This window comes from Vanellus vanellus (genome assembly GCF_965231255.1).
Source record: "Vanellus vanellus genome assembly, chromosome: 5".
Classification (NCBI taxonomy): domain Eukaryota; kingdom Metazoa; phylum Chordata; class Aves; order Charadriiformes; family Charadriidae; genus Vanellus; species Vanellus vanellus.
Window position 1 is genome coordinate 50,310,389 of NC_138910.1, and position 21,726 is coordinate 50,332,114.

At 41.7% G+C, this 21,726-nt stretch overlaps 1 protein-coding gene across 1 annotated transcript in view; it reads right to left on the bottom strand.

The window, feature by feature from the left end:
* Positions 1-21,726, bottom strand: part of COP1 (COP1 E3 ubiquitin ligase) — a gene marked incomplete at its 5' end in the record, with an annotated part of 128,964 nt that overhangs the window by 21,946 nt on the left and 85,292 nt on the right. Inside the window, 3 exons of the mRNA XM_082483356.1 lie at positions 10,868-11,028; positions 12,146-12,270; positions 15,937-16,054. Coding sequence (XP_082339482.1) covers positions 10,868-11,028; positions 12,146-12,270; positions 15,937-16,054 — 404 coding nt within the window. The remainder of the gene's footprint in view (positions 1-10,867; positions 11,029-12,145; positions 12,271-15,936; positions 16,055-21,726) is intronic.

Consider the following 21,726-nt stretch of genomic DNA (forward strand, 5'->3'; position numbering starts at 1 on the left):
GTAACCGTACATCTATCCAAACATTTATCCAAAAGAAATCTGTGAAGTGGTATTTTTCTTATACAAATATCTGAGCATCAGCAGAATGATTTTTCACATTGCCAAAAGTAAGCAAAGATCCACAAAGTTAAATTTATAAATTTTTAAGTTTTGAAACAAAAAAAACTCACAAGCTCCCAGAGCAGGCTGCTGCTTGCTATAACACTAGAAGAGAAGTTTCACAAGCTGCTAACTTCCGTTTGACTTTAGTTTTTCACACATTTCCCAACAATTTGAATTTCTTCATTTGTATTGTCAAGCGTGAACCTAACAAAACCAGAAAGCCAACAGCAAGATGAATCCTTTTTTTTTTTTTTTTTTTTCTCCTTTTTTTCTTTTTTTACTCCTGCTGGCCCAAATTTATCTTTTCAAATGCTGGAGCCAGCGAGCAAGTTGTGAAGCAAGGCACACACAAAAGCACTTTTAACCTCCTATTTTAATCAAGGATATTTCACTCTAAATGAGTTAGGACATCCCTCGAGTACACACTCCCCAGACTAGACAGGCTTGCCATTATTTGGTGGTTGGAAGAAACTTGGCCAGCACAGCCTGCTTTGTAGAAGGTCTTTCTTGGAAGAAAAAGGCAACAAGGTCTCAACTGATCAACCTAGAAACTAGGAAGAAATAATCATGTGTGCCTGATTTACACCAGGAAACTTGGCTAGTGATGCTGAGCCTCTGCCAGTGCGGGTAGTGAAGAGGGATGCAGCTTCCCCTCCTCCTGCTGCTGCAGTTAATTTATGTGGTATCTACAGATTACAGGTAAAAGGAACTTCTTTTTTATTTAATGGATCTGAACCAATCTTTATTCCCAGTATATGTAATATTGCTTATCTTCCCTCCAGTATCTCTCATTATTATAAGTAAATGGGAAACAATGCACTGTCTCATCTGCCAGCTCCCCAGGCTGCCCCAGCTACATCTCTCAGCTTAACTTAATATTCACTTCAGACATACTAAAGTAAAACTAGAAAATCCAGTACTGCATCAAACAGGTCACTTCTCTCCAGCTTTAGCAACCAGATAAGAGTTTCGGAAGTGATTATGATATACAATAAGAGACGTAATTGTTCGAAGCTGTGCTTCTTGCAGAATTCAAAACACCTCATGCAAGGGTGAATGCAACTCCATTCAGCTGCACAACCCCAAATTTAGCAGTATCATATCTGTCTAAAAGGTACTCATTAAATTACTAAACATAACTTTTCTGCCATACTAGCTTTCTCTTCCTTAGAAAGGACTGATTATTATAATTCTGTGTGTATCCTATATAAAAGAATTACATAGCCTAATTACATATACAGGTAGTTTCAATTCAAACAAGAGATTGCTTTCAAAGGAGTGACTGTTTTCACTCTGTGCACATAACTAGCTCATCTAGCACTAGCTAGAATTAGATCAGAACATCACCAAAAGGAAACTAAGTCTTATTTAAAATAGGTTAAAAGGATACAAATCCATGTCGCTGTTGGAAAACCAGTCTGAGCAGTTGTTTTTACAAGGAGTAAAAAGGTCATAAAAGCCTTAATTCTTGCTTTACTAACATGCAATGCAATTGGCATTAAGCTGGTCACAAGTTACTTGGTTTCAAAATGCTTTGGGGTTTTGTCACTGATAACAGAAGGGCAGAAAGAATATGAAAACCTTCAGAACAGTTGCCCAAAGCCAAGCAGTAACTATATTAATACAGAGACTTACATAAAGTAAAGCTTTTGCAGAGAAAACCACCTGTGCATAAATGCTTCTACTTTGATTTCAACCAAAGGTTAAATTATCTGATCAAAATCTTGTGCTAGAAAGAAAAAAAAAATCAGTTCATATTTTTTCCACTTCATTTAGACTCTGTAAAACATTAAATCCTGGCATTAGAATTGCTTAATTAGGAGTCCTAGAGTAAAAGGTTGATGCAGCTCATGAGCTGTGACTACTGAATGGTGGTGGCCTGTTAGGACTTGCCATCAGTAGATGCACTGAATAATAATAATAAAAACTAAAAAAAGGACAACATTGTGAGGTTGCTTTGACTGCAATTGAAGCAGTGACACTTGTTGGAGGGAATGAGGTTATAAACCCACCTTCAAACAGCAGTGACAGCAGACCACCAGCAGCGAGGGTTTCAAACACCCTCAGTGTGGGAATTCTACTGCTGCATTGAAGCTGACTTCAAAGGCGGTGGTTAGCCCAATGCCAATGACTTTTCAAAACTCACTTCACTCTCTCCCACTTTGCTCTTGCTGGTCTGAAACCAGAGTCATCCTTTAGCACTAAGTATTGAAAAACCTAGCTTTTCCCCTGCAGCTCCTATCTTAAATGACCCCCTTCATCTGCTTCATAAAACACTGAACACTGACCGACTTACCGAGATTAGCGCCAAGCATTCAGACCTCATCTCATTGGCACTTTGTGCCAACCAGAGCTTCAGCAGATAGATGGCAATTCACAAAAAAAAAAAAAAAAAGCCAGCATGAACCTGGCAGTGGAAAGTAAGTAAAGCAATCACTGCTCACGTATGAGATGCTCTCACTCAGAGGAGACCAGCTTTGGTTGGAGCTTGAGATCAGGCAATAGATGCTAACTCAGCACCTGCAAAACTTGCCTGGCTTCTACAGTGACTTACTGCTTTCAGGGGGCTCTGCTCCAGGACACTATACATAATGTACATTACAAAAACCCCAGAAAATACTAGGGATGAGCCTTCCTACTCAAAGTTGTGGGGGAAGATAGAGTGCATGCCTGCCACCTCTAATCCCTAGGGCAATAGATGGTGAAATGCCCGCAAGATAAAGGCACAACACTAAGAACAAGCATGGGAAGAAAGGAGATTACAACCCAAGATAGGCAGGTTTCCAGGCATCATTTGAAAAAAAGCCCCAAACCTTACAACAGCCTAATCAATTATTTAATCAGCATCTCTAGAACCCAGCAGAATACGTATCAGAGTTCAGACCAAGGGGCTCAACTGCAGCACTGCAGAAGTTGGGTGGGAAAAGGAAAAAGCACAGTTGTACAGTTATTTAATTCTAAAAGCAAATGTCTCTGAATACAAATCTGCTCTTTTTCTCTCTCCACCCAAACATATAATATGAGGGTGACCCTGAGTATCACCCTAATACAAATTAATTTCTATTAAGTTGTACTGTTTGGGAAATAGCTCATGTGAAGGGCCACGTGATACATATTGCTACACTTCAGCTTGTACATTGTAACATTATGGTTCAGCAGGGAGTTGGGGATGGAGTCAGGAATGAAGTCCAGGTAAATTCCTGACTCGGGTTCATCTGTTAACAAAACCCTCATACTCGAATAAAGAACTGATGGTTACTAAAGCAGCAGAGTCCCAACAGGAGAGAAACATCCACTTAGAAGTTTAATGACAGCCGCACAGAGACTTCTTTGCATCCCTAGTTCACAGTGCGTACCATAGCAATACAATTTGTGATTGCATTGGGATGCTCTTATTTTTTTTTTTAAAGCCTAGGAAACAAGGAGAGCCTGCTTGGACCTCTGCTTGCACCGGCAATGAACTGCAATCCATTATCTGTACAGCTGCACCATTGGGATCAACTACTGGAACTGTAATGTCAACAGTACTGAGAGTTATGTCAACCACAATGTCATTCACTTGCTCTAGGAAAGAGATGACTCTAATAAGCAGGACCTCAGTCCTATCTGCAGCACACTCCCTACTTCTCTTAGCATTGGAATAGACACATTGGTAAGCAAATATCAGCTGTAAAAGTCTGAAAGAGTAAATGCTGCCTTCGTTCACAAAACATGTGCGACTTTGATCTGCCTTCACTTCAAAAAAACATCAACCCCTTGGCAATTTTCTGCGATTATGCAGGCAAAAAAAAAAGAGCCTCACCTTGCAGAAGGAGAGAGAAATTGAGTTTGCAAATGTAAACTTAAAACCAACAAAGAAGAAAAACCCGAGCCACCTACATTTCTTGGAGAAGCTATTCTTAAAATAGAAGCTAGAATGATATCAGTGCTGCAATACCACAGGGGATCTGAACTTCCAGAGCTGAACAAAAGCGACAGACTCATCCCCTTGGTTTGCGTCGGCAGCACAGCCAGCTGCTCTGTCTGCATCTAGGAAACGAAGAGTTAACATAGGCGCTGATGTACCAGCCACCCACCTTGAGCCCTGAAACAGCAAAATAAATTGTGCAATACACTTTTTTCCCCCCAAACACACTAGACAGGAGGAGCACAGCAGACAGAGGTTGGGGTTATCAGGGAATCACCTGCCTCCCTTCACCCCTGCTTCACTGCGGCAGCAGTGCGGTCCAGCAAGTGACTGCTCTCACCGGGAGGAAGCTCAGAGGGTGTCCTGCAACTGGGGAGAGCCGATACCAAAAGAACATTTACCAGTATTTTTCCTCTTCTACAGAAGACTCAAAAGTAAACACTTTCTCTTAATGCCTATCATTTGCATAATCACATTATCAAGATGGTCTTTCACATGGACCGAAGTGTCAACACACTGAAATTTCAATAAAATGCATGAACTGTTAATAATAGAGCATGATTTTTTTCCCCAAAGTTCTCTGCAGTTGGACTCCAAGGTTTGTGATGAGGAGTAAAATATTGTTAGTCATCTGAGTATTTTTTAATTAATTCTCCTCAGCCATAGAAAAAATAGAGCCCAAACCAAGCATTTGAAGAGATATGGGCATGAAAGTATATGAGCATGTTCAGCACAAAGAAGCATACATACTGAACTTGTGACATCTTTTATCTGCAAGGTAGAAATTATTCTGCATATGAAAACAGTTTTCAAGCAGCATATAAAACAATATATTATCGTGTGTGTTGGCATACATAAGTCATATGCTAAGATTTGGGGGAAAAAAAAAAATAAAAATCAAGCATGCATGATGTATGATGTATCTTTTGATATTCTGTGTTCCACTTGTTTTTAACGAAGATTTAAGATTTTCAAAAGAGTAATGAAGGAATAGACATGAAGAAGGTAGGATAGAAGAGAAATAAAATATATTTACTACCTAAGGAAAGTGCGAAGCAACAAAGTAATAAAAGTCAAAGAAAACTTGTTTAAAGCATTGCCAATGGCCAGAGAGCAGAGGGCATGTCAAGAGGACTGGGCAGCCATCACACAGACAGCTGTGAGTTTCACAGCTCACATGCTATAGGGCTTAGACAGCTTCCACAGGAGGGAGGAAAATCTTTGAAGATTTTCAGAAGGGGGAGAAAAAACAATAGAATAAACCTGATCAAAGTTGCATCTCCTTGCTTTTCTTAAAAGCTGCTCATTCTCAGCCTCCAATAAACTGCTGTGCATTTCAATCACGAGAGAAGATGAAGACCACCGCATTTCCAGGATGAAGCAGTAGCGTGGTACTGCACCAGAGAATAACCTGCAAGAACGCTGGTTTGGGAGATGCTGCACACAAATGCTATGGGACAGCCCAGGTCTAGGAAAGAAAGGATGAGTCAGAGAACAGCAGGCATCCTCCCTGAAAATACTGCCGTTGGAGCTACTCACGCTGCTACGTGTGCCAGCAGCTAGTATCAGAAGCAGGCAAGGGACAGCTTGGGTCTGATTACTCCAGGCAGGCATTTATCTCATAAGCTTTAGATTACTACCTAGATATATCTTAACTGACATCTGAACAACTAGTTGAGGATGCTGCAAAAATAAACCAACACTGAGTTGAAGCTGCAAGTCAAAATTCTCACCAATTTTAAGCCTTTAAAATTTCAGCAGCAAAGCAGAACAAAAAAATATCAAGTCTTACACTTGTTTTCTCCCCCAAACCCCATTGGAATTTGTATTTCAAGTTACAAGAGATGTAGTTACAGTCGATACAAGTTACTTAAGAATGACACTGAATAAGCATTTAGTTATTTGGGAATGACAAAGGAGGTTTCATTTTTAATGTTCATAAGTCATCCAAATTAATTAGCGCTTTAAAATGGCAATGAATCACTTCCTGAAATAATTTGTATTGGCTAAATTAATTCCAGTGAAGGGAGCCAATTTGCTGATTGTAAATTATCAGAGTCCCTGACTAGCTCCTGTGTATGTTGTGTACCATTTATTAGGCTACTGGGAAACAAAGGATGGCTACTTTTCATCGGTGAACAAGATTACAGCCCTATTAAGTGACCAGCTTACTGTGGTACAATTATGGGTTTCTATTTAAAGAATTCAAGCCAGACATCATTAAGAAACAAAGCTGAATGTTTGGAGGAAAGGAAAAATAAATGGAAGCAAAGCTCATTTTCTGAAAAGATGCACCAAAAACCTATTTGAAGGCAATATTTCCATCCTCTTAGATTAACAAAGAGAAGTTCAGAGATGCAAGGCTTATTATGAAGATACTTCCATCACATGATAGTGCCTAGAGGCAACCTGAAGCCCCGAGTCCCAGAGCCTGTTTCTCTCACTTGTGGCTAGATTATTGTTTCGAGACTCTCCTAAATTAAAATTACTTTTGAAGAGCAACAACGAGGTGAGAAAACACACACAGGTTTCTGCCTTCCCTTATCAGGCAGAGAAGATGCTTTCATAGCTCTGCCACACCAGCGCTCTCAGAGCCTTCCTCCCAAGCGCCAGGAGACCTCCGCATCCATCCAGCACGTACCACCACCCACCCGCTCACTGCAGTTTGGTTAAGGTCTGCAGCACTGTTGGCAATGGATTTCCCTTCTTTAGACCTTTAAAAGAAAAAAAAAAAGTACATAAAGCTTTACCTAAGCTAATTTGCATGGCATTCTCCTGCTCTTATCTGCATCTCCTCACCGGTATCAAAGCCTTGACATTTCTGCTTGAGAAATCTTTCCCTGGCTAACCTGCTTATCAGCAGTAATGAATACTCATGCAAACAGGTACAAAATTAAATGGCTTCTTTACAGTGATTATGATAGATTGAGCCATGCTTAATCTACATAATCAAATTGCTTCTGTGTTCAGTGGTAATACTTTTTGCTGTCCTGGGAGCAGGTTCAGCCTTGGTTTCTCTTTTGACAGCTTCTTTCTGAGAAACACTAACTGTGACTGGGAAAGGGGCTACTTTCAATTATTGCAATTATTTAACACAGCTGTATGAGGTACATCTTGAACTCTGCTATATGGCAAAGCAGGTCCAAATGAAAGGTGTCCCCTTTAGGGAGGGGGAAAACATCACATAGGACACAAGGGAAAATGAAGTACAAACCAATCTCTTCCAGCTATTATCCATGAAACCAGAGTGACCCTCCCAAGATAAATTAAACATCTCTACTCACCTTGCTGCTGTGAGCCACTACCACTACTATAATTTCCTTTCCCTTTACAAGAGCATCCCTATATGCAAGGGCATCATCTGCTTACGTGCTAATGAAATAGAAGAATATTTTCCAATCTCAAGACCAGATTCATGTTTCAAATTGAGCTGGCTAAATCTTGTCAAGGTGCCAGAAAAAGAACGGCATAGGTATATCATATAATCCTTGACTTGGGAAATAAAAGGATCTGGGTCAGGGAAGGTTCTGAAATGCGTCTGTGCGTCTAACTCATGTTTATCAGGTCATTTAGGCCAAAAGTGTCCTGAAGCTTTCCCTACTTTGAAATACTGATCAATTTTTAGAATAAAATGAGAAGTGAGAAATGGTTTTCCCCACAACTATAAATAAGTTCTATTTAAAAAATATCAAACAGACTATTTACCTTTGTTCAAAAAACAGCACCAAAAGAAGCAGAGCAAAGGTTTGCTTCCTGATATACCTGCTGAGAAGTTTTTTGTTTGTTTTTTTTTTTTTCCAAAGCCTAAAGAAACTACTAGCCGTCAAGCTAGTGTTTATTTCTAAATATCACCTAATAGCTGTAAAGTGAGTAAGCCTGATGCAAAATGCTAATAAGTATTTACGGAGAACAATTTCTCTCCTGACTTTGACACACATGGACCTCTGTGGTTGGAAAGGTGACAGCTCTAGCAAAAAGGTCTCTGCATCTTTGTGAGTGAAGGAAAACCAATGCAGAGGAAAAAAAAATTGGGTTCTGGCAAGGGCTGCTGGCACAGCTTAACTTTGGCTCAGGAGGAAGTAAAAGCTAGAATTACATAAAAATAGATTTAAGAAAGAATCAATGACATTTCATCTGAAAGTTTTAGTTAAGTTTTAATTAGGATCCGAGATTTTGCACTTAAGTGCATGAAATGAAGGAGTACATGTACTCATGCTTCCCAAGATAACTGACAGATCTGAAACTTACTCATCTCATCTTGAAAGGTTAATTAAAGAACAATCCTTGAGAGCAACACTGTAGGGAAACCAAGAAGAGTCTGCTCCACTGGGGAGCCCTGGGGAAATGCTGACAGGCAGCGCCTGCATCTCCTCCCTTGGAAACACTCCAACTAGCAAACTGAAGCTACTGCCCAGTAGCCATGGCAAGGAGACAGGCGAGACGGCTTTGAACCAGCCCAGCAAGGCACAGAGAACAGCATGCCCACAGCAGTATAAAGCTTACCTGCCGTGCTCCCCGTGGCTTTGGGGCAGGTTTCCCAGCCCGTGCTGGGCTCTTTACAGCTGCTACGCTGGAGCTGCTTCGATGCACACACCCTTCAGCGGAGCAGGCACAATCACTGCCACCAGTGAAAGGTAGGCACGGTAACTCTTATAATTAGGATATTAAGGCACAGTGACTCACCCAGGATCAAAATCTGCAATTAAGCCAGAAATAGGCTGTGGGTTCCCCGATTCCCACAGATGCAGACAGCACTGCGAGGCAAAAGCCTTCTCTAGTTCATCCAAGCATCATTAAAAAACACACCAGCTTTTAGGGAAGTCTGTATATACAAAGCTCATTTGAAAAATTTTATGCCAAATTTAAGAAACATTACTAAAATGGAGAATAGAAGAGTTTCATCGTTTGAGCATGACTTTCTGGACATAAGTGACCTTTGGCTGTGCAGTAATTTAATTTCCTAAGAACACGAGCAAAGTCTCAATTAGGTCAGAGAGGACCCTCTGCGTGGGTACAAGAGGGAAGAGAAATGTGCAGCTGCATCGGTGAAGAGTAATTCTTGTCTCAGGGGGATTTGAGATATGGTGCAAAGAAGCATTCAGGCCTCTTGGCAAAAGCAAGTGAGGCTGCTTGCTCAGTATGTAAAGCAGGATGGCATGCACCACAGGCGAAGGTAAAACCACTCAGGTGGTGGCTTTCAGATCTCAGGCAGCTTTTTGCTGCTTTCTTTACAAATGAGAGCCAGGTACTGTGGCTGCCACAGGAGAAACAGGCTAATTTAGAAGCAGCCCAGGGAAGAGCAGAGGAATGATGGAAAAAAAAAAAGATCAGAATAGCTATGGATTCTGAATGCTGCTTAATGGACTGAAGCGTGAACATTATTTGGTGCAATCTTGATGGGTCCGATTTAATTACTACATTTTTGCACAATATTTTTCATACTGGTTATGAAGAATTGCTTGACAGCCCTTGGTGACTGCTCAAAAGTTTCTCACTCACTTAAGCAGAAGGTCTATCAGAGTAAAGCACGTTAATCAGAACAGGCTGATAAGGAGGATGTGATGCACTATAAGGAGCAGTGGACGGCAACAGATACAACACGAGGGGTGAGACATCACTGTTAGTCTGTTGTCTGTAGAAAAGCTGAGCAGGAGGTCAGTGGGCAGGACAACCCAACACAGAAGTACTGCAGTTAGGAAAGTTCAGGAAGGGTGCTTCTGGACACACAGGTTCCCACAGCACATTTTTATCCAGCAGAAAAATGGATTATGCAACTTCTAACAGCCAGTCTTCGTCCGAGACGTGACATGTGTATACCAAATCCTCCTAAATCCCCAGCCAGAAAGAAGCTGGTGACCCTACATCACTTACTCATGCCCACCGTTCAACTACAACAGCCCACTTTTTACTTTTAAAGTGCAATTTCAGACACTTGGGTTTATTTTTATTTTGATTCACAAGTGCCTATCTGAAGCAAGCTTATGCCAGTGACAACTGAATCACAGTTGTGGGGGCAGTTTCTTCATACAGAAACAGATTGGTAGACATTACCCTTCCAAAACACTGTCTTTGTGAACGCAACATCTCAAGACATCAATTAGGCAGTGTTCCACTTGAGCTACTTGGAGGACTGTATTTAGGATGAGCTCCTCTCCCTTGCCTTCCAACAAGCCCATTAAGTATCTGATCTGCAAACCCTTGTACATACAAGGGAGTTACTTGCTCAAGGTTTGTTGTTTTTTTTTAATGCAAGGTTTTCAAGAGTACTCTGAATTTAAAAGCAGCATTTTGTTCTCCAGAGCAGCCTCCTGCCGAAAGGCCACTCTCACAAAAGCTGCGTCAGGTCTGCCTGCAGCATTAGTACACATGCTATGTATATGAATTAAGTGTCACTGTAATAGTCACTGAGGTGACTGCTTGCCTCCTCTACATATCTACTCATCTAAACACGGGGGCTGTATTTCAATGAGCAAGCCCATATAGATACAGCAACATTGAGATAAGGTTCCACAGCAAGCATCTGCAGGTGCCTTCATTAAAGCAAAAGAAACCTGCTAATGCATCCACAAAAACCATCAAGCACCAGACATACAACTCTGCTTTTAGGATTTCAGATGAGAAGTAGAGAAATTCAAACACCCAGGTGGAAGAGTTAAGAGCACAGCACAGCAGTCCCTTCTCTTCCAGCATCCCCCAGCGCTTCAGTTACCCTACAGATCTTCACATTCTTGTGCCGATCTGCAATACCCATAAACAGGAAAATACCAAGTGCTGTCAAACCCTCAATAATGCTACTTCATAAGAAAGCAGGAGGCATTCATTTTGCACCCGGCTGGGGTGCCTGAGCAGAAAGCTTACCCCATCAGGTAGTGCCCTCCAGCATACAGCACTCACAAACTCATTTGTGTCATCTTCTTTCCGGTCCTTGTCCAGGACACTTTTAACTGTATCAAACTTGAATGTCAGCAGTGTCTTTGAGAGGCCCTTATAGTATAGGTAAAGGGAATTATTTTCGCTTCCTAGAAATAAAGAAAATAAATATACAAGATTACGTTCTGGTAGTAGGAAAAGAAATAAGGCTTCTTAGCTCTTTCATTGTTTAAGACAAGACCAGACATTTCCTCCTTGTAGTTATCATGCTTGTGGTGCCTTGGCAACTGGGAGTGCTCCACAGCAAACTTTCACAATACTTAATAATGGAAACAGGTTGTGGTTTTTTTTTTTTTTTTTTTTTTTACAAGACAACTGCAGTATGCAGTGCCCTTGCAAAACATACAGGATCCCAACCGTCCCCCATAACTTCCTTAGGGCAGAACAGAGCATCTACACTACCATGCGAAACACCGCTATACCCAGCCTGCTCGGCGTTACAGCTCTAAGGCAGGTAGTGCTATCACAGTTTTGCTTGCCGTAATCAAGTACGACAGTTTGGTCTGTGGAGGTTTAAGTAAGAGAGACTAGACAGTGTGCAGGCTTTATTTAGAAATCCATCCCAATTTCTGCCTTGCAAGCTGTACAGAGATCAGAGTATACACAAACTAAGATCCTCCCTTCAGTGCTGGCACAGCTGTCCTGCTCATCCCACAGCAATCAGCCTGTCATTACTTTCCCACCAAGACCTATGGATTTACAGACATTCAACAGTCCAACTTAAGTGGTGAAAAAAACAGAAACTGCCAAACAGGTAACTGCTTCAGTATGATTTAGTCTTCTAGGGTGCTCTCCACAATGAGGGCGTTACTGCTTCGTCAGGCAGAATGCCATACCAAGTGACAAGTACAGGACCACTCATGGGGTCCAGGCTACTGCCCTTCCTTAGAAAGATGCATGAGGATGTGTCAGTTGATAAACTTGAAAGATGTAAGTGATATCAACAGTGGCTACATTAGCAGTTGACTTTTGGTGACAGCAAGTCTGAATCGTCATATACAAAGAACTCATCTGAAATGGAAGAAAACCAAGTCAGGGCTCCTTACACCATTCCCCAGGAAGGAAAGGAGCATGGAAGTTCAGAATAATCCCCTATTAAAAAGCCCACGCAGCTACGTAGCACAACTGCTGGTGTGCTTTGGAACTGGAGAGGCACCAACTCTGAGGAGTCCTATTAGCATTTGTCAGGATTGCTGCTCTACTCACCACAGGCGATGTAGTCTCCATTGGACGCAAGCCCAACAAAATTCTTCTCGTTGATGTGACCCTTGAAGGAGCGCAAGCAGTGAGGCTTCCCTACATTCCACAGCTTCAGCTGACTGTCTGTTGACCTGAAAACAATACCTAAAGTTACCCTGCTGCCATATGGTCTGTAGTCCTTGCGTGCAACCCTGCTCCTTAACACCCTACTTGCAATATAAATGTAGTAAGTCTTAGTGTGCTCCAGGAGATTTATCCCACTTTCAGTCATATGCAACTTAGCTTGAGCTTGTAAAGGTATCCTGTTATTTTAGAAGCCCGTCAAAACATGTTAAATGTTTGAATAAAAAGCTTCCTCTATGTGTTAATCTTCCTTTCTCCTATCAATTACAGAGTCCTCCACTGAACTGTACAGCCTTTGGGCCATCACTGCCTCCTCCAGATCCCCACAGATCCAGGACACACTCAATAGTTTTTTTTTTGGTTGTGGTTTTTTTTTTTTTTTTTTTTTTTTTTTACTTCTACAGTATGGACAAAATCTGTTCCCTTCATGCTGGCTACAACTCTCATTGATGCCTTTGCCTTTACAGAACTCTGGTAGAAAGCAGCCTCCTCCTTCTCCAGCTGCCCTGAAAGCATGTTCTCCTCCTCCTGCCCAATACCAAGCAGCAGCATTTAAAGACCTATAGGGGCTCAGAGTTGCTATTAGCATTAAATTGATGTGGTTTTCTCATGTGTAATTGAGACTGCATGGATACAGATCTCAAACTTCCACTTTTTTCACCTTGACGGCAAAGCTAAATATTACTATTAAAAACATACAAACACTGTTGGGATTAAATCAAAATTGATGTTTTCCATTGTTCCCTCAGATACAAACATACTTGCCTTCAAAATCTTTTTCTATTTACTGTGAGCAAACATTTTCCCTTTGGCAAAAGAAAGGAGGTGGAGGTAGTCTCCTATGCCTGGCAGAGCTGAAGTGAAATAGGAAGATACCAGGTTTCCAGCAGATGTAGGATTAATTTCTCCCCCCAAACCTAGGGGACACAAGCCCCTCTCACTTCCCAGGCGTTATTCTCTAGCAATTGCCAGGCTCTGATATACTGGCACTCAATGACTTACAGCAATACACTCCACAGTAGTTGAAGAAACACTTGATGTGGTGGGACTGGAGCCCCGTGAAACCACCCTTGAGGAAGTGGGTAGTGCTAGGTTTGTTCTTAAATTTGAAAGAGATTGGGAGCAGGACCTGTCAGCCTCCTCAGTGAGAGGGAAGGGAGGTATGTAATGCTTACCTCTTAAAAGTCACATCACCCAACCTTGCTGCTTTCTGAATATTAAGAGCTGAAGGGAAAAAAAAACCCCAACCAATATCCATCAAATACTACCAACAATATAACAAATTAGCCCTGCACCAATGTCACATTTACCTAAAAATATAGCACAAAAAAGTAGGGATGTGCCTCATACTATACTGCAAAAACCTTATCTCAGCCTTCAATGACAGGTGGAATGACAAAGGAGCGATAAGGGAGCTGCAGCAAGATTTGTTAGTCATTTGTAATAATAGTATGAGGTCAGATCAGAACGAAGGTATGAACTTGATCTGTAATACTGTGACTTAGGCAGCAGTGCTTTCCTCATCCCAAGTTCTTGACCAAGGGAGGCCCTAAAAGTATTCAGCTTCTCTGCCTGATGCTTGTTTCCAGGTCCACCCCTGCCCTACACTGCTGCTCACTCTTCCTTCCCTTGTCCTTACCATCACAGTAGCAGCATAGCTCATAAAAAGGGCAAAAATGTATATACTACTGCTTTTTTGGACCACAAGTACAGGGAGGTGCCTTCTGTGCTATTAAGGCACATCCCTAGAGGTGTTCAAGGCCAGGCTGGATGGGGCTTTGAGCAACCTGGTCTAGTAGAAGTGTCCCTGCCCATGGCAGTGGGGTTGGAACTAGATGATCTTTAAGGTCCCTTCCAACCTAAACCATTCTATGATTTTTAAAATGCTGCTTTTAAAAGCTTCAGAGTTGCCTGGAAACTAAACTTTTCTGAAGGCAGGGTAAAGCAGCAGAAGACTAATCCCTGGTCTACAAGCTGTCAGATTCCTGTGACAGCTTCTGCTATTAGCTAACCCATCAAGAAGACCTCAGATGTATAGGCACTTAACCTCTGTCTTTTAGTAGCATACATTCTAGATCTCTTCATTAAAATAAAATCACTTAGTCTATTACTAATGGAGCACTTTTACTGTTAACAAATTCCCGTCAAGCTCTACCCATGTTTGCATTATGTAGGATAAGCACTCCATAAGAGAAGAAAGTTATCTGCCACTGGACCACAAGGAAAAGGACTTTGATCCCACTGGTGTTACACTGTTCTTCCTGTTTCATACCCTCTGCAAAAAAATATCATGGATGCACTGCTCGGTTAAGTCTGTCTCTCTGTACATCAGCACTGCAATCAGTGTGTTGTGCTAAATATCAGGCAGTTCTGAACACCCTTGAGGTCAAAACCTAACTCTACAAAGCAAAGTAAATCAATGCAATCTATAAAACAGCTTTAGCTAGAAATCTAGAGAATCTGAATATACATATAATTTTTTCTTAAAAGAAATCAGTGCTTGATTTTTGGGAATCACTACTGCTGTCTCCTCAATTTGCAAAAGACAGAGATGAAAAATAATCTACTCGCTCTGACATTTCTTTCTGTTCATGCAGAAAGACAGGCGAACCCTCTAGTTAGTCCCCTCACCCTGTTGTTGCCTGTCCAAGTCTGACAGCTCTATTGCTATTCCTCCCAGGACTGTGTGATAAGCTTTCTCAGATGGTCAGCTCAAGCAGGATAGGGCTATTCTGTCCTGAAACATCCCATAGATGATGCTCCACTTGATCATGGCTGTGAAAGATTCCCAGCCTCCTCCTGCTTCTATTAAACACTTTCTTCTTACCCAGATTTGGTTCAAAGCATTAAATTAAATTTTCTCTGTGTTCTAGGTATGAATTTGCACCCTTACAGAGTTATAACATTAATGGAAATAAGAGAGGAGCTGATTAAATATAAACAGTACCAGAAGCCTAAGGGAATCTTCCATCACACAGCTCAGCTCACAGTAACTCACTAGCAGCCTGAATACACCTTAAAATGCTCTGCTTTGACTCCAGGCTCCTAGAGTAAACCATGTGAAAACACAGGACGGAGCCAAGCTGGATAATCAGCGGCTCGGTATCAGGTAGCAGGCGTACTTTCTGGGACTAGATCTACCCCTGTGATCCATCCCTGCTGCACTTGGGTGTTACACGCAAGTACGTTGAGATCAAAGAATCCCCTGCAACCCACAAAGTTGCTTGCATTTTCCCCATCATGTAAGAGGGGCTCACCTCTGGTTTATTGAAGAGGCTTGTTGCCAGTCATTCAAACCTTTCACTATGTGATCTGACAGACATGCTCACTTGCATGCGACTGAACATCAGGAGCATCCTCAGCGCACACAGCACTTCGTAAAGGAAGAGTTCACCTGCAGCTTCCCAAAGTTGGGGCTTGTGGTCAGGAGCTGCATCTAGTTGTCTTTGTATTCCTCTTAAGCATTTTAGCTCCGCAAGACAGAGCAGAGCCAAGTGGCACCAGGAATTAATTTCTATTTTTGTCTTAGAAGAAAAAAGCAACAATCTGCTTCCCAAAAGCACAGCAGCTGGTGTGCGCACCCACCCACACAGGTGAACTTGCACGATGGCCCTGAAGAGCAGTGGAAAGCAAGGGCTACAAAGTTTTTAGCCTACATAAAAGGCAATACTTACGCAGAGACGATTTCTTCCCCGCTCACAAATTTTGCGTAGGAGACTGCCTTGCGATGCCCTTTGAACACCATAATTGGCTGCTTAGTGTTGCGAAGATCATAGTAGTGAACACAGTGATCTAGAGATGACAAAGAAAAGGGGCAGATTTTAATCACGGGACCACTAGTAGCCAGCTCACAATAAAAATCCTGCCTGCAGCTTCTGCATCTCACTTAAAGCCTTGTCTAGGATAAACAGTCTGCACTGCAGGAAAGGAGCATTTAAGCAGGCTTCTTAGAACGGCCCTAAAATTCAGTCCGTAAGGGTCCAAACAGCCTTTCAGAGAGTCAGTGAGGGAAGAAGGTGCATCCACACGTGTGTGCACATACACATGTCCCCCCACATACCCCATTTGGCCCATGTACAAGCCAGCAGCTAAAGGACTCTTGCCTCTCCTGCCTGCCTGCTTGGCTCCCCACCTGGCCACTCCAATTGCCATTTCTAATTCCCTGCACCCTCCTCTTCCTTCCTCAAGCTGTCCCCTCTTGGAAAACTGTTGGAGAACCCAAGGCTAAAAAATCAAGTCTGTCTGCTACTGAAATGAGATAATAGAAAATGCGGATTAAATTTCTCACACTTACCCTAAAAGGGTAACCTCCATACTTTTGGGTTGGTTTTTTTTTGCTTGTCTCCTTTGATTTTATTACCAATCAAGAGAATTAGCATCTCTGCTAATGAGGGAACAGACTAAATTCCAGTTCTTCTTAAGATTTAATTCACAGATGTGCCTCAGTGCCAGAACCAAATAAAGGGATCGCAACAGAATTAATGATACATTTTATTTTCTGCACAACTAAATTTCAATTCCCAAGAAAATAGGAAAGTAAGAATAGAAAACCCCACGAGACCCAAGCCTCAAACACCCTCAGTGCTCTTTCCAGCTCAACAAGGTTAATAAGCTTCTCCTTTCCCAACTTTCAGCCTTTAATGTTGAACTTCATTTAATTATCCCCTGCTATTCTGGAAGTGTAGGGAGAGAAGGCCATACACACGCAATGAAACCGAGTCGGATGCCTTTCTCGCCAAGCAACTCGCAATACCCAGACATCAGCTGAAAACTGCTCTGACCCTCCTCCCACTGAAATAACACCCCACCAATGGAAGTTTATCACAAGGATTACTTAGAAATGAATTTAAATGCCAATAGCTACAGTTATTTCTGTATTTGCATAGCATTTCAAAACATGACTCTTAGTCCTACAAACAATACCCAGCTGTCTCAAAATCCCATGTGGTTTGAGAGATAACTGGATTTACATCGATCAGGCTACAGCAACCGCCGTCAGACTGGCAAGAGTAGTGTCTCCCCTGTATTAACAGGCTAATTGGTGGCCATGGCAGGACGGGGTTGGGGTGTATCAGAAACATTCAGTAAAACGAGGTAAGTAGGCAAGCAGCCTTCCTCGCCACCTGCTTCCAGCATCTTGCTGTCTGCATCAGACCGGATCAGAGACTTCTCTGGCAAGAGGTTTCTGGCTCTCTCCCTCCTTGCCCTGTAAAAGCAGACACTCCAAGCAGCCACAGCAAGTTTTCTCCACCACTTACACCGAACTGTCGAATACCCCATTGTGTTGAAACCAGGCAGCTATTGAGCAGCTATTGTTATTTTAATGAGCAGAACGATGCTGGCAAGGCTATTAGGAGTGGGTAAGCCTTTCAAGACTATTTTTGCTCACAGTTTCAACTTCCTCACCAGTTGGCCCGTCATTAGGATACCTTTTGAGCACCAGATTTTATCCTTCAGAGGGTGGCAGGGAAAAGTGTACCTGCGGATGGCTGCGTGTAAGCAGCTGGAGCAATGCAGAGAGGAAAGAGCTAGAGCAGGAAAGACAAGTTCATTTGCTGAGCAGAGATACGAAGTTGCATTCACCTTCTAAATAACGCAATAAACAGCTCGAAGCCTGCCGGCATCTGGCCCCAGCACCGCGTGTGCCTCTCGGCATCGGCAGGGCAATCAATCACTGTCTGCTCTGATCACAATGAGTCCGAGGGAATGGGCAAAGCCAGTGGGTTCTAAAATTAGCCACTTAATTATTAATTGATTATTTCAGCAGCCAAAGCATTGGTGCCCAATTGAGTTTTTTTTTTTTTAAATTCAATTGGTGCAGCTATTTTTAAGCAGATATATGAAGATGAATGCTCACTGCACTCATTAAAATCAGAACAGGTGGTCATGTTTTACAATTAAAGAGATACTCTCTCTTGTAGGCCATATGGACTTTCCAAAAACATGATAAAAATGCCATCTGCTGAGGAAGCAGAGTGCCCAAAAATGAAACTAAATGGGAAAAATACAACTCCCAGGTACCCCGGCCAGCAGCCTCGCCTGGTGGAGTTTGATGAGCTGAAAGTGTTCGTGATCAGCAGCAACCCCAGCACACCAGCACATCCAAGGCAAGGTGCTCTGGAAAGCTCAGAAGATGAATTAGTCCTAAGAGCCAGATGAAGGTAAGGAAAACAGAACTGGCATTGAGGGGAATTAAACACTTCCTGAACTCTGCAAGAGCCCATAAGCTCATCCAGCATCCCACCACTGGCTCCTGCCCTTGACTTCCCTGGAAAGCCATGGAGCATTGCTAACCAGTGATGCACAGGGATATTTGCTTCTTGTTCTGCTCCTCAAACATGAGCATTACAATCATCATTTGGCAAATCTTTTGCAGCTCTACAATTTCCAGAAAACTCACTTAGAACAATTTCAACTTGGAAATGACATTTCCACAGTTAAAAGCCTCATGCCTAACCCTTGGGCAGCAACAGCTCACTGCTCTTTTTTTTTCTTCTGAGTTCAGGCTTAATTGAAATATATATGAGATAATGGGAAAGAACATGTATATATACACTATAACAAATTAAACACCCTGAAACAATTCTTGTCCAGTTCAGTGTCACTGCAGAAGCTGAGCACAACAGAATTCTGCTACTGTGCTTCTGAATTCAAATGTTTGCTGGCAGGCAGAATTTTATTATATATATAATATTTTTAAGTGATCTCAGAAGGCAAAAAGGGCAGCTAAGCTCTGCCACTGCTGCTGAGAGGTCTCCAACCACAAGCCTAAGTTTTTAAATAGCATTTTTCCAGAACACTCAAGAACTGCTTACTTCCCTTAAGACGCCACTGCTTTCACCTTTGAGCCATCTAGTGACAACTAATCAAGAATTCAGACTTTTCCAAACTTCCGAAAATTCTCGCCACCTCTTCAGTAAATATAACCCGCGTCAGCAAAGGATGGCATCCCTCGCTGCTCAGCAGCTCATAAATTCACAAGACTCCAGCTGGCAGGAGCAGGGTGAAAGGGAAGGATGGTTTTGTGATGTACAAGGTGAGGAGATGAGCACCTTCTCAATCTCCGTCCTTGGATTCAGCTTGGATGCAGGGGTGGGGACGCAGCAAACAAGATTGTGTAACCACATCATCCGTTTAGGAAATCAGGTTAAAAACCTTCTAAAAAAAAAAAAAAAAAAGCTGGAAATTGCTAATGAAGCCAACAGCATCATAAATAATTTCAAAATTGTTCAGAAAGGTGGAATTGCTCTTGGATTTTTCATTGTCTAAACAAAAAAAGGCAAAGTCCATGTTTTTACCAAAAATTATTTTCCTTACGCTTAGGTTTCTCAATAAAATTCACAAAACAGCTGTTACATCCAGAATAGCAATGCACACAACCCAAAAAGCAGAGTGATTTAACTCTCCAGGTAGCCAGCAATTCCAAGTAACTTTCATATTCCAGGGCATGCGCTTCACCCACCTTCACAACAGATGTTAACCAGTGTAACAGTATGAGCTAACTTGCAGATCCCCTAAGACTTTTTTCCTGACCACTGACTCAAAGGGATATCAAGGCAAGGAGAGCAATAGAAAAATTTACCTGCAATGCAACAGTTTTATATTCCATGCGTGTAATGACTACAAAGCCCCAAGAGCTGCATACAAAGGTTCTGTGGCTCTCCTCTGGAAAAGTGAATTGCTGGAGAATCAATGACCATTTTTCTTATTTCCATCATTTAGAGATGCATATTTCTTAACTGTTCAATATTTAGATTATTGATCCATTCAAAAAGTAAGTAATTTACATTACTTGGATTCTTCAGCGCTTATAGACTTGAGAATATAAGCGGTGCTTGCTGCTACAGGTCAGATGAATGTTACAGCCAAGGAGATGCTCATATTCAAAACTAAAGTTGTAGAGTAGGGAGCCAGATATTAAGTGGTCTGTCAAACATCTACTGATATCAAACCACATTGACTTTTTTTTTTTTCAAATATGAGATCTTCAATACCAAACTTAGGGGTGAAATTAATTTTGCATATTAATTCTCTGGCTACAGCCAGCAAGTCCTGCATGCCTCATGGTACAGACATTTTACTGAAAGAGAAGCCCAGACTAGAGCATAACCTTTAAATGAGTTTCTCTTGTGCTTCTTTGACCATGATCTGATTTGTTGCATCTAGTAACTCATATCCTCAGCTGATGATTCCCTCAGCTTCATCTATGTTTTCCTCCATATGAACTTCAAGCTTAGATCAAGGCTGCCAGTTTTCACCAGTGAAACTCTGCATCAGTAGTAAGAATAAGACAATTTATAGTCTGAGGGGTGTATTTAAATGACTTGTTCAACAAGATTTAAACTGAGTCAGTGCAAATTTGGTGCAAGATACCTCTGCTCACCTCCAATTAGGTTATCCTGAAGAAAACAGAAAAGCAACAAAATAAAAGGGCACAAAAAACCCCAAAAAATATCTTTAGTCAGAAAGAAAGATGAGGGGCATGATTTTGTGGAGTTTGATTCAATTTCTACTGTCACTGGTTAAAAAATTATTCCAGAGTTCCTGAAGGAAGCCCACATTGCTCAATACATATTGAAGGGGTTAGCTGAAATTCAATTATTTAAACACCTACCTATTGAAACTTATCTTTCCTTTCACTTGTTTCTCCTCTGTATACCAAGTGTAAGCAAAATTACTCAGCACACAGAGTGGACAGAATGAAGCCTTCAAAGGTACCTTGAATTACATCTAGGCAACTTGTTTAGCAGGAAAAGATATCCTTATTGCCTTCAAGTGTCCAGAGCCCAATGGCTCAAACCAAAGCTTGTGTTTCAAGTGTCTCTAGGCGAAAGGAAAGAGTACATGTTCTCATTCCCCTAAGTGGTATTCCATGAAGGAGAGGGCAAGTTACCTTAATGAATTTTTCTTGAACATAGATAAACAAGTGGTAGAACAACAGAACTTTAAGATCAAGATGGGTTATCCAAACATCTCTTTCAGCCAGGCTCGGTGTGATTTCTTGCTTGCATCCTCAGAGGTAAAGTCTTTGGCTAGACTAAAAATGGAAACAGAATCAGAAGGCTCATATGCAGCCTCAGTTGCCACCGTTAAAAACTTTTCTTTTTCTGTTTGTGAGGAGAAAGAGGAAGGAGATAAAGAGGTATAACATCTTGATTTAAAAATAAACTCAAACAAACAGTAGTATACTGTACTACAGTGTACTGTATTGCAGTACACTGAAGATGACTTGGCACATTAGATGCTCAATCCTTACAGAAACCTGAACCAGGGCCAGGTAAACAAGTGCTGCTCTTTCTCAAAAACCTGAGAAAAGACAGACAGCTGCTATCACAACCCAAACCTTGAAAACAAAATGCTTTAAAGTAGATTTGCTTTCATTTGAAGGGAAACCTACAAAAGCCTCAACACTCTCTTGACCTCAAAGCCATCTAACAAGCTGCATACTTACTTAGAGACTAACT